General features: G+C 39.3%; 1 protein-coding gene across 3 annotated transcripts in view; it reads left to right on the forward strand.

The window, feature by feature from the left end:
* Nucleotides 1–14,351, forward strand: part of LOC126092208 (ATPase family protein 2 homolog) — a 64,820-nt gene that overhangs the window by 38,995 nt on the left and 11,474 nt on the right. For all 3 annotated transcript variants that reach the window (XM_049907698.1, XM_049907700.1, XM_049907699.1), the window contains exons 7-8: nt 5,177–5,386; nt 9,443–9,703. In XM_049907698.1, the coding sequence (XP_049763655.1) occupies nt 5,177–5,386; nt 9,443–9,703 (471 nt within the window). The remainder of the gene's footprint in view (nt 1–5,176; nt 5,387–9,442; nt 9,704–14,351) is intronic.

Below are 14,351 nucleotides of genomic sequence, written 5' to 3' on the forward strand. Positions count from 1 at the left end.
ACTGTTCTTTGATACTCAATTTCACCCAGATTAATTCACATTCGGAATCCATGAAAACCTCGGTAGATTTGATTAAATTTTTTATTGCAATAAACACGCTGCCACCATTGGTGACTAACCTATCCTTATGATAAACATTCCAGTTTGAACATAGGATTTCATTGTCATTGACATCTGGGTTCAACCAGCTTTCTGTTCCCAATACTATCTGTGCATTATAACCTTCAATAAGTGATACTAATTCTGGGACCTTCCCTTGGGTTTACTAAAATCATATTAATCTTTTCTAAGTCCTCAGATTACATTAGAGTCTAACTAAAATAAAACAATCGAATATCCAGGATGGAATAATGACAATATTATGAATATCAGAGTACAGTTACATTGATTTATAATTACAGTGCCTCTCTTGGACAGTCTATCATTATTATGACGATTTCTGTATCAAGATCTTACTCAATCATCTTTGTCAAACCAGAAATGGGACTCCATCCTTAACTAGACAATTGTTGTTAAAAAGATTTCCTCATTTTCTGTTGTATCTGACAAGCCAGCAGAAACTAATTTGATATTTGTTAACTGGGGAATAAATTGTCACAAAACAAGCAGTGTGGTGCACATCTCACATCATCTTCTCATCCACTGTGTGATGTAGTGTTGTCTCATGTAGCCTGTCATCTTTTTGTGGAAATGAAAGAGCATAAAACAAAATATTTGTGTAAGATACCAATTTTGATGTATGACTTACATCTTAATGTGTGTTCCACACACTAATAACTTACATGCGGAGGACAAGTTAGTATTTCAGTGCATGGAATCACACCTCTTTTTGTCATCAGATAATAAAAAAATTGTCATATTCTGAGACAGATGTATCAACAGTTTTGTTAATTATACTATTCAGAAGGCTAATAATACATTGAAAGAGGGTGCTTTTATCCTATAAACAAAAATTCTTGTTATTGAAACAGCAATCTTGAATTCTATTATAACATGCTACAAAATGCCTTGCAGTTTGAATAGACGGATGGATGAAAAAGGTGCTGGAAGTACTGTCTCTGCACTATATCACCAATTGTGCGTGTAATGGTATCAGTTGATGATTACATTGACCATTGAAGTGATATGTCCATACTGTGTACTGTGCAAAGGGAGTTTTAACTTTGTGACAATGCACACAAATCTTTTGTGAGGTATATTTACTTTCTCAGGACACTTAATATTACTCAGCAAAGCAAACAGCAGTCATAGCCATGGCAGAAACTAATTTAGTTATATGGTGAAATAAGCCATATTCTAGTTTTAATTGATCTTGTTTCTTGCCTCACAGTACAAGCATGGAAAGTAGTTAAAGAAAATGTCTTCATAAACAGGTATGGCAGCTCCTTATTAATGGCATTAAATTGATAAATTTAAAAAATAGAAGGTGGTAAAATGGACTCTGAAAGTACTAAAGTTGAATAAGTTAGTCAGTAGTGTATGGAAAGAGGACCATAATACTGACAAGGGAACCTCCACATCGCACCCCCCTCAGATTTAGTTATACGTTGGCACAGTGGATAGGCCTTGAAAAACGGAACACAGATCAATCGAGAAAACAGGAAGAAGTTGTGTGGAACTAGGAAAAAAATAAGCAGTGCTCCACTTCCATGGATATTGCAGTATTGCTTCTATCTCTTTTTTGTTCATATATAAGGGGCATTCAAATGAAACCCGGTCAATAGTGTAAAGTAATGATGATTTTATTAACTCAAAAATGTAGTTATACACAGTACACATACTCAAAAATAGTCGCCAAAACTGTTGGCACATTTATCCTATTGTGACACTAGCCAGTCAATTCCATCCTTGAAGAAGCTAGTAGGCTGCTGTCAGATCCAGACCTGGACCCAGTCACACATTTCATCATCTGTTGCGAATTGATGTCTGTGAGTAGCTTGTTTTAGAGGTTCAAGCACATGAAAGTCGCACTGTGAAAGGTCGGAACAGTACGGTGGATGTTCCAGCATTTCCCACTGAAACTGCTGCATGGTCATCTTCACTGCATTGGCCATGTGTGGGTGGGCAATATCATGCAGGAGGATAACGCCATTGGACAACATGCCTTGGCGTTTTGACTTGATAGCTCGTCTAAGGTTCTGTAAAGTGGCTTTATAACGCTGAGCATTAACAGTGGTTCCCCGTTCCAGGAACTCGACAAGCAGTGGGCCCTTGTGGCCTGCATGTTCGGTAGTGGACGATAACTTGTGTGACCACCTTCTCTTCGGTGTGAAACCACACTGGTGCTATGCAACACCAAATGGTGTGCATGTGTCAGTTTCTCTACCAATAGATCGCGCCACCATACCTGCAGTTACGTGGTGCCACCTTAGATGTAAGGTAAAGGTAGATGCACTGACCAGGCTTCATTTGAATGGACCTTATACATGAAAATGCAACCCATGTGTCTTTTACTTAAGTTGGTTTTGTTAGGCCATTAATGACTTTATACACATACGTATTAGTCAGAGTTCAGCATTAAATATTACAGAGAAATTTCCTTATGCCCTAGGTAAACAGTCTGATCCATTACACTCCTGCTGTCACCTGGGCCATTTTACATGATATTATTTCTCTGTGGACTCATACTGTGTAAACTATACATTCGCCATCCTGTCATATGACAGTTGCCTTCTTTGGCTTCATCAAGCAACACAGTTTTCTTGCATCAGTTGGTTTGAATGTACACTGAAAATTTCAAGGAACTACTTCTTATGATGTTACAAAGAAGCCAATCCACAGTTCATTGTTGCTCAAGTTATATCCCCAACTACCAAGGATGCAACAATGTGTTGTTCTGTGAAATGGAATACAGTCATTCTTGCAGATTGCTTACTGCTGCATAGCGCTCAGCTTTGTGACACCGAGGTTGTACTGGTGAACTCCAAAGTATCTAAGAGCACCTTCTGACTCCGACTGCCCCTGTGCTGCGATGAGTACCATACTGCTGCTCAGATTTGTGATGATCCCTTATTTATAGTATGCCAGTGGCTATTAGTTTCATGTTCGCAGGGTGTCTTGTTGTGTAGCTTCTACTTTTCCTTGCTGCTTTCCTAATTTCTGGAAACTTCTAAACCAGTTGGAGTGATTTTGAAATATGTGTAGCCGAGGTAGCTTGTTCATATTTCATCTGCTGCCTCTTTGCTGTTACCTAGAGACATGTTATCAAAGTGCAGTGTCCTTCTTACTGAAGGTATGGGCACATCACTTTCCCACAGCACTTCGGTTGTTTGCCTAAACTACTTTCTGCTTGTTTTTTGTAATATGTAGCAGTAGAGGACTTTCCTAATCTCAGTAACATGCTCTCCCTAATATTTCATGTTAATGAAATTTGACAGCCATGACAATGTGCTGTAATGCATTAGTACATAATGATTTGCCAGTCATACACTTGCAGTTATCCTGAATAAATCCAGAGTGTCTGCATATATGTAGAATAATGCTGAGTTTTATTTTATTCCTTTCAACAAGTTCAGTGTCATGTTTAATATTGCCTTGGAGTTTGTATTGGTCCAGAAAATTAGACTTTCATTTCACTCCCAAAATCATTGGTATGTACCTTCTGCACATTGGCAGCCATGGCGAAGCCAGATCGCATTGCATCCTTCCTCTTTCACATGTAACCGATAATGTTCAAGAGGGAGGGATGAGTAAAGAGAACACTGGTGTAATGACTGCAAGACACTGATAAAAAACTGTTAACTTTCAGTCTATGAAGTACACATTTCACATGCGTACTGTCCCTCACGTTTTTAACAAGTAAAACAGGTATTCATTAAAGCTATTAGAGGGTCATGAAATTCTAAAAATGGATGTATATTAATAAACACTTCAGAAATTTCAGAATAGTATGTTAGTCACACACACACACACACACACACACACACACATACACACACAAACTGAATTGAGAGCATAAAACATTAATGACTTTTAAAATTTTCCATTTTCTTATGAACGCTATCAAAATGTAACAAATGTTTTTGCATCTGCTTCAGATTGCAATAAAAAGAATTAATGTTAGTGCTGACACGGAAATGTTCAGTTATATGCTATTGCAATACAAATAAATGGTGCTGATGTGACAAAGTAAATAGAAAATACAAGTGCTGAATATATGTAGGTTTCAAACCTTTTCAGGCAATCCCTGCATCACAGGAAAGAGAATATTGGAAATAGGGAAAAATGGAGTAAACATGGTGATGTGCTGGACTATTGAAAACTTCAGTGCAGACACCAGATAGGTAAAAACTGATGGGTTTAGGAATAACAATGGATTACCAGTTGTTTTCCATTCCACCCATAATTGTACAGCAAGAGTTAATATTGTAGTGGTATGTAATTATCTAAGGAAAAATGGAAAGTGAATACTGAGTATAAATTCCTGAAAGGGATATTTCTGGGTAAAAGTGCTTCTTTATTTCCATCATGCTTCTTATTTATTTGACCGACAAGAGATTCTTTGTCTTCTGTTGACTCTGTTGAAGCATTGGGCAATAGATAAGCTCCTAAAAATGTTTTTGTGTTGGTGCTTGTAGCAAGAGAATGCAAAACCAATATAGTGCCTTATGTAGTAATAGGTGGCTAAGATTTATTGATAAAGTTATTGTGTTAATTGGGGTTGCTGTAGAGGGTGCCTTAGGTGCTACAACTCTTTTGATAATTGATTCTTTGGGAACAATGTAAAAAGAAAAGTAAAATGAAAGACTGTTCTGGAATTTATTTCTCCAACTTGTTTCCTAAACTGTATATTTCCAGATAGGTATGTGCAGTGACTTTTCCTTCTGTGTAGCACCTATTGTTTTACTATACTGTATGCTGATTCCTGTCTGTATGCTTTTCCCAGTGAGGGAACTGGTATAAAAGTTATGAGCTCTTCTTATGCATTTTTCTGTATGTTGTACTCCTGTAGATGTTCATATTTTATCAGTCTGTACATAAACATTTGTTGTCAGTCTTAAATAATATAGTGTAACTATCATTGTGAACTGAAGAAAATTTGTGGAATAGTATCCTATTTTCTTTGAGCTATTGATTATTATGACATGGATATATTTTCTGTTTGTATAAATTTTTGGGGGATTATCATTGCTGTGAAGTTGCCTTTAATACTACAGCATGTCTTCCATTAGAGCAGGTGCAGTGGAGTGACATTGGCGGCCAACATGATTTGAAACTCAAGCTTCGCCAAGCAGTGGAGTGGCCACTGCGTCATCCTCAAGCCTTTTCACGTCTCGGTATCTCACCACCACGTGGTGTGCTGATGTTTGGACCACCTGGATGTTCAAAGACTATGATTGCTAAAGCACTTGCAACAGAGAGCAAGTTAAATTTCATCTCAATAAAGGTTAGTTGCTTATATTCTGAAATTACAAAACAAACTGTTAGCATAGAAAGCTACAATTGATAATAAAGTGTTTTAAATATTAATATAATGAAAATTACAGCATATAAACCACAAAAAAGAATGGAGAAAGGCCATCACTCACCTTGTAGCTAATTGATTGGTGTAGTGTAGACACATACATCTCAGAACATCACAAAGCTTCCATCCTTTAATCACTCTCTCCTCCTGTTAAGAAAACAATGTGAATAAAGTACATAGACAAATAAATCTGACTATGGTGAAGACAGAGATACCTAAGCAGCTTTTGACATGAGAGGCAAGAAATGAGGTGGGACTGGGAATGGAGATAATTGTGTAGCACAATGACTAGTAGAGATACATGCTTGGAGGTTTGCATGACGCCACAGTATGATAGTTCCCACCTGTATGATTCAGAGAAGCTGCTTTTGCGCTGAGGGAGGGCAGGTGACTGGAAGATCCAGAAGGCACAGCTCATGAAACTATCATTGAAGTAAACCATATTCTATTGATCAACGTACTCTGTCACTAGAGTATCAAACTTGCCCTAGGCTGTGGTGTGGCGGATATATGGTGGCCATTCTCACATTAAAAAAAACTGTGTAATGGTTTTAGCAGAGCTGATGACATGGCATTTTTCACAGGGACCCTGGCTTTGTTGGGATTAGATATGTCACTGAAAGGGCTGGTAAGATGTGATGGGAGGATGCATGAGACAGCTTCTGCATCTTGATCATTTATATGGTGTGACCAACGTGACAGATATTTCACTTTTTAAGGCAAACAGTGGAATACCTATTTGAAAAGGATTTTGTGTAGGGTGTTCTTCATTTCAGTGGATATTGAAAGGTATTTGAAGCCCAGGCAGAGAATGTAATTCAGATTTTCCGATCTATGGTGGTACTTGGTGTCAGTAAGTTAGGAAAATGTTGCTTGACTCTTCAAGGGACATATATATCCACAGGACATTGCCTGTAGACTTCTCCATGATGCACAGTGCATTTCTTACAGCATTTGATACTGTAGTTTGATGAGCCTGGTATTTGTTCCACTTCTTCAGGGTTACAAATTGCCAAGTAATGCTCAAGAATTGGTCAAATGAGGGATTTGTAAGCTACCTTTCTTATGGGTCTTATGGCTGAATTGCACGCATGTACCATTCTTCCAATGAGCTATTAATTATGCATAGTTATTCCACTTTAGATCTCTCCTAGATATTTTATCATGGTGGTTGTTTCCGGCAACTGATCAGCAGAAACAATAATGGCTCTTTTTGCTTGTGTATGTGTAATACCTCAAATTTGTTTATATTCAAGGTCAACTGCAACTTTCCTGAACCAAGTGCCGATTCTCTGCAGGTATTACTGCGTTTGGATACAGTTTCTCTTTAAACTGAAACATCCCTATGCACAACAGCATCATTTCCAAACAGTCTTATGGAGCCTCTGGCACTGTGCACCATATCATTTATGTATCCAAAGATAATAAAAGGCCATATATCACTCCCATGGTATCGTGTAATGAAAAGGTAAGAACAGTCAGAAAAGCTATTCTAAATTTGTTTATTTGAAGACTCTTTAAAGCAGACTGCTTCACTTCAGCGGAAGTGTTTAAACTCAGAAGATTGTTCCTGGAGCCACTTGCAATTCTGAACATGTGGGGTGTCGCATTGTCCTGCTGAAATTGCCCAAGTCCGTCAGAATGCGCAATGGACGTGAATGGATACAGATGATCAGACAAGATGCTTACATATGTGTCACGTGTCAGAAACGTATCTAGTTGTATCAGGGGTCCCATATCACTCCAACTGCACATGCCCCACACCATTACAGAGTTTCCACCAGCTCAAACAGTCCCCTGCTGCCATGAAAGGTCCTTGGATTCATGATGTTGTCTCCATACCTGTACACGTCCATTTGCTTGATACAATTTGAAGTGAGACTTGTCTGACCAGGCAACATGTTTCCAGTCATCAACAGTCCAATGTGTCTATTGACTGGCTCAGTTGAGGCATAAAGCTATGTGGCGTGCAGTCCTTGAGGGTACACGAGTGGTTCTTCAGCTCCAGAAGCCCTAATCGATGATATTTCATTGAATGGTTCATATGCTGACACTTGTTGAAGGCCAAGGATTGAAATCTGCAGCAATTTGTGGAAGGGTTGCACTTCTGTCACATTGAATTCTCATCAGTTGTTGTTGGTTCTGTTCTTGCAGGATCTTTTTCTGGCCACAGCGATGTCAGTGATTTGATGTTTTAGCAGATTCCTAATATTCATGGCACACTCGTGAAATGGTCGTATGGGAAAATCCCCACATCATTGCTACCTCAGAGACGTTTTGTCCCATCGCTCGTGCTCTGACAATAACACCATGCTCAGACTCACTTAAATCTTGATAACCTGCCATTGTAGCAGCAGTAACAGATCTAACAACTGTGCCAGACACTTGTTGTCTTACATAGGCATTGCCAACCGCACCACCGTATTCTGCCTGTTTGCATATCTCTGTATTTGAACACGCATGCCTACACCAGTTTCTTTGGTGTTCAATGTATGTTCAGTTTGTGAAAGATCTGGTGATCTTGCTGGCTAAGGCTGTTATTCACTACGAAGTGCAAGTTGTGTCACAGCAGCTGTACATGGACATGCATTATCCTGCTGAAAAAGCACATTACATTCTTGTTGAAGAAATGGCAGTATCACAAGGATAACAACATGTGCAATGTAGTGGGTGCTGGTTGCTTTATTCTGCAGAAACACCAAATGTGACTGCGAGTTGTAAATGATGTATCCTTCTCCCCTCTTTTACCATGAAGTGTAAGATGGTGTCTGTGTGTCATGAGCGAATGCATTCTGAAATTGGCCTCTTCCCTGGTCTACGGTTGTGGGATGTCCCAAAGACCACTGATGAAAACAGCAACACATGATACAATACATTGTGCTCAGCACATGTTGCAGTCGTCGATACATCCATCCAGATTCCTGCAGGCCACCGGTGTGACCCTCTATAAGTGGCTGAGGTTGTTCAATAGGAGTATGTACTCAATGTTGGGGCATGGTTGTAGCATAGAATGAATGTCGCAAATACTGTTTACCTCTAAACTCAGCAGTTTTACTTTCTACACAGTCAAAACAGAGCCCACAGAGAGATCTCGTGAATGCCATCTGATCTCTGATGACCATGACAAATGAATCACTACTACAACCAACCAGTATGCACATATTGTAGATTGGTGCTAATGAATGCCGCTCTTGAGTGTTTGCATGTTGCTTCTTCAAATTTCCCGTCAGTATCTATCACAGTTGTCATGTTTTCATGAATATGTTTGGCAGCCAGTAAAATTCCTAAGTGATCTCCTTTGCATTTCATTAGATCCCTTACATTTCTCTACTAACAAAGTTAAACTCTTTCTTGGTCCGGGAAACCTAATGTATTTCTTGGTTAACTTCCCTTTGCTATTCAGCAAGTTGATATCAAACGGAGAGTGCATGCTGGAAAATCCTTTTCTTACACTCATCTGTTACTTAATGATTATATTCTTTTTAGTCCATCATTAAAAGTTCTGGCTATGTATAAATATTAAGAGGCATCAAGCAGACTTAAACCTCTGTATTTATTACAGTTAATGTCTGTACCTTTCTTGTATTTTTATATTACCTTGGCCTTTCCTCCAGTTTTTAATACATTTGCTTCCAGCACATATTTACAGAGTTCAGGGTGCTATAATGTACTAGTTTTCCCCCTATAATTAACTAACTTTTTGTTAATACCATCTAAGAATGTTGCCTTCTAATTTCTGTAGTGTACAATGATGTTGCTAAATAGTCCACCAGAAGTACAGCTTGTGTATAATTTTGTTTCACTTTTGAAATTTTGTCACCATTCTTCTGAATCTTTTTATTGTATTAAAGGGTTTTGTAATGATTTATGACTTATGATGAGGAATTAATTTAAATTCATATCTGCTTACAATTATTGATCATGGTGTGAGGCTTGCTAAAGGATTAATTATACTTTTGTGTTTATAACTTACCTTAGGGACCGGAGCTGTTTAGCAAGTGGGTAGGAGAATCTGAACGAGCAGTTCGTGAAGTCTTCCGCAGAGCACGACTAGTAGCGCCTGCGATTGTGTTTTTTGATGAGTTGGATGCCTTGGGTGGTGTGAGAGGAGATGGTGGTGGCAGCAACAATGTACAGGAACGTGTTCTCGCACAACTGTTAACTGAGATGGATGGTGTCACTCCTCTGGGCAATGTGACAGTTGTTGGTGCTACAAATCGCCCTGACAGGATTGACAAGGTGAGTAATATTACCGAATCAAAAATGTTTGCAGTTGAAGTTATATATATCAAATTTTAGCAATATGAAACGACAACCACCATAAAAAAGTTGTTCTTTGTATTGGCCTTTCTCTCTTAACGGGGAGGAAGGTACTTGACAAGTCCATGTACTGTGCACTGTGCGTGGTCTGCAGTGCAGTATGCATGACTGACGTAGCTATTTAATGACAATGGACACACATTTGGGAGGTACCTAAATTCCAGTCTGATAATCTTAAGACTGGTTTTGTGAGATTTACATGCATCACTTTAGATTAAACATGATTCTGTCAAACAGATTATGGCATTGGACTCACATTTGGGGAGATCGGTGCTGAAATCACGTCCATCTAGATTTATATTTTACAAGATTAAAGTGAACAATTAAATGGTTCTGTGAATACTGGGATGGTTCTTTTGAAAACGATACAGTTGACTTCTTTTCCCATTCTTGCACCACCCAAGCGTGGGCTCCACCTGTGATGACTTCCTTTTTATCAATAAGAGAATGGCTGAATTCATTCCACTTTCTTCTGTAGTTGAAAAGTGCTTCATATCAATGAGACATTAAATTCCGATATGCTTTGATTTTTAACTTTTGTATAGACAAGCTTTATTTTAAACAAGACAGTTAAAAACATTAGTAGTGATACTGAAGGAATTTCATGCAGAATAACAAATAAACCATAGAGATCATTAAGTACGTGGATCAGCATGCTCACATTCTGATGAGGTGCTGGAAGATCTCTGCAAAGTATTGCAGAAGCTGTTAAATGACAGCAAATCCCATTATGAAATGATATCAGAGGATTTTAATGCCAAAGTAGGACAAAGACTGTGTACAGAACAACTTCCTCACTGAGAAACTTTGGATATGATATCAGAAATGATTGAGCTATATATGTTAGTAGAATGAGCTGAGAACAGTTATGTTTCTCCTTCACACTCTTCTCCAGAAGAAAGTGTATTTAAAAGTAGGTTGCTTTAGAAGATTAAATTAAATAAGAAGTTAAGCATCTTGGAAAGTGAAGGTTAACAGATACAGACAAAAGGAGTATAAACTTAACAAACAGTATAAAATCCTAGATGGAATAACAGTATAAATTAAGATGTATTGCTACTCATCCTTGCTCCCTACCCCTTGCCCCATGGCTCCTATCCCTTTAAAAGGCCTAGATGCAAGACATGTGACGTACATTCTTCTACTACCCCCTATTTTAGCCCACCTGGTTAGCCGTGTGTTAGACGGCACGGCTTTCCAGGCGGAAAGAAGCGCCTGGTCCCCAGCACGAATCCGCCCGGCGGACTTGTGTCGAGGTCTGGTGAGCCGGCCAGTCTGTGGATGATTTTTAGGCGGTTTTCCATCTGCCTTGGCGAATGCGGGCTAGTTCCCCTTATTCCGCCTCAGCTACATTATGTCGGCAATTGCTGCGAAAACACGTTCTCCATGTACGAGTACGCCACTATTACTCTACCGTGCAAACTTAGGGGTTACACTCGTCTGGTGTGAGACATTCTCTGGGGGTGGGGGGGATCAACTGGGGGCCAAACCACACAATAACCCTGAAAGAGTGGTTCGGTGTGGGGCAGCGGAGGGGTGAAGTGGACTGCAGTAGTCGTCATGGGGTTGTGGACCACTGTGGCTGTGGTGGGGACAGATCCTCTCTGTCATTTCTAGGCCGCCGGTTAATGTACAATACAATACCCCCTACTCAAGTCCTGTCACAGGCATTTCTCACTTTGTCAGAGTCGGGGCCACCTGTAAAAGCAACTTGTCTCTGTATGGCATACTACCGTATTTACTCGAATCTAAGCCGCACCAGAAAAATGAGACTCGAAATAAAGGAAAAAAAAATTTCCCGAATCTAAGCCGCAGCTGAAATTTGAGACTCGAAATTCAAGGGGAGAGAAAAGTTTTAGGCCGCACCTCCAAATCGAAACAAAGTTGGTCCATTGTAATATGAGGCACAATTCAGGTCGAATGAATGACGATACAGCTACAGTAGTTTGGTTCGAGCCGTAAGCTTAGCAGTTAAGCTTTACCAGGTAGCCATTGCTATGCGTCAGGCGCTCCGTCCTTATTTATACGGGTACCCTTCGTTTTTCACATGCTTCGTCTGGTTTGAATTGATTGCTTATTTTTCTTTGATCTGATAATTGCCGTTCTCTTTGTTATAGGTGTTTTCGTCACTCTAAGCTGAAAATGCATTACTGTACTGTGTCATGCATTGTTTGTCGCATTCCGATAATGAATGTTCACGACCTGTCGCCGCTCGCGGCATGGTTTGCTTTTGTGTGTGCTACCGCCGCTTACAATAAAAAAAAAAAGAGAGTAATTGTCTCAGTAGCGTAACAATGGCAAGAGACTGCTATTTGTTGTTATTTACACTGCTGCTTTCTTTGATAATGATCAACAAGAACCAAATAATAAACTGCGTATGGTAGAAGATGTTCTGAACGAGAGTTAAGCGACAATTTTTCTCCGTTTGAAAATCTTTGCAGACGCCTCTTTAGTACATTATTTTCTGCACATAAATTAGTCACCTTAGATTTAAAAATCTAGTCAATTGCCGCGCGCGCTTCATTTCTGACTGTATCACTATTAGGCATAAGAATAATACGAATCTGAACATGTGTTGTCTCACTCTAGTTTCGTAGTTTATTAGGCAGACAGGAGTTAAATGAGATAGCAGCAAACACGAAAGAATACATGGCAAAATGTTTATATTCGTATTATTCTTATGGTGAAGAGAATACTGCATGTGATTCAGAATTCACAAAAGTCCCATTAGCAACCATCTCTTCTCACAGGTAGGAAAAAAAATCAGAACGTAGAATTGGCCATACTGACAAACATCGCAAACGGTCTTGCCAGTCGGATTTTCGTAGTGCATTGAAAAGCTGCTACATTCGAAGATGAACAATACGGAATTTGTATTTACTTCGTTGGATAATGCATGAAAATGCAGTGGTCAAAATTCGGGTCGGAGAAAAAAAGCTCGTCTTTCATCTTTTTTTTTTTAAATTTATTTACTGACGCAGAGGTTTTGGCGCCAGTATTTATCTTTGTGCCTGTAAAGCATGCCTGTGTAGCGCTACATATATTCGACGGCAGAAGTTAGTTGTGGCGGCACCTACCAACATATTTCAGAACTTCCGATTACTTTGCACTCGATTCTAAGCCGCAGGCGGTTTTTTGGATTACAAAAACCGGAAAAAAAGTGCGGCTTAGATTCGAGTAAATACGGTAGGTGTGCATCATCAGTAACAGGATATCTGTCTGCATGAATTGCTGTTGCAGAAGGATGGCCAAGAGAAAGCTGGATCCCCCATTTTCCAAGCATGCCACAGAACTTAATATGTATTACTTAGTTGACTGCTTCACAGCCCAGGTTATCTGGATGTTCCCTGTAACTCCCCTGACCTCAACCTCATTCCCTTCCCTGCTCTCACTCCAGCTCACTTGCAAAATCCTCTGTGTTTCTCTGCTCTCCATTCCCCTGCCCCACCAAACTATACTCACTTGATGCTGTATCTAACAATCCACCATCCTGTCCCCACCATGTCTGCATACTCCCACAGACAGCGCTAGAGCATCTTCCCAAATGCCTGCACTTCTGTCCCTCCCTCTCCCCACCCCCACCTCTTCTGTACCCCACTACCCACCCTAGCTGCCAGCTGAGATCACCATTTTCCCCAGTGGAGCTACAACACCTGAAGATGAGAGTGGCCGTGTGTGTGTGTGTGTGTGTGTGTGTGTGTGTGTGTGTGTGTGTGTGTGTGTGTGTGTGTTTGTCTAGTAATAAGTGAAAAGTCTCTTAAAAGTGTCTATCTGCAGTAAAACACCTCATCTGTGCTGAGTAGTAATCTGTTGTAAATAGTATTACAGTTATTTAACAAAGGAAGTTTTGCAAACACCAAAGGATGTTGCAGTTACAAAAGACAAAAAATCTGAAGTAGAACAAGGCAGCTAAATAAACTGAGGTCTGAGTTTCAGGCAAATGATAATTGCGACATGATAAAATTTGTTGATTTGAACAGAACTAATCATAAGTGTGTTTGACACAATGTGAGAGAAGATGCAATAAAACTGCGATAAGAGAAATAATAGAAAAAAATAAAACTATGAAGAATTCAAAAAAGAAAATTTTGTTTATTAGACACCATATTGTATCATTTAAAATGAAAGATGGCCAGTAACTAACACAAAGAGAAAACAGTACAAACATTCGTAGATGTCTTTAAATATTGTGCAAAAGATGAAAAAGAAACATACATAATTTATCTTGAAAATAATGACATTCTCAGTTTAGTACTGGAAGAGATGTAGAGGTACAAAGCCATTCAAAGTATGAAGAAAGTGAAGGCACCTGGTGCTTCAGTTATTTAAGTTGTTAAGTTGTAGGAAAAGTTGTACAGAACAAAATTACAAAATTGTTTGCAGAATTCCTGTGGTGGGGGGGGGGGGGGGGGGGGGGGGGGAGGATTGCCCAAAACTGGAACAATATTGTACCTCTTGTCCTTCATAGGAAAAAAAACTGAAGTGACATAAAATTCTGTAGACTTATTAACCAGCTTTCTGGTATGTGCAACATATTCACTAAAATTATTGCCAACCACATAGAAAA

The sequence above is a fragment of the Schistocerca cancellata genome, chromosome 7, assembly GCF_023864275.1.
Source record: "Schistocerca cancellata isolate TAMUIC-IGC-003103 chromosome 7, iqSchCanc2.1, whole genome shotgun sequence".
NCBI lineage: Eukaryota > Metazoa > Arthropoda > Insecta > Orthoptera > Acrididae > Schistocerca > Schistocerca cancellata.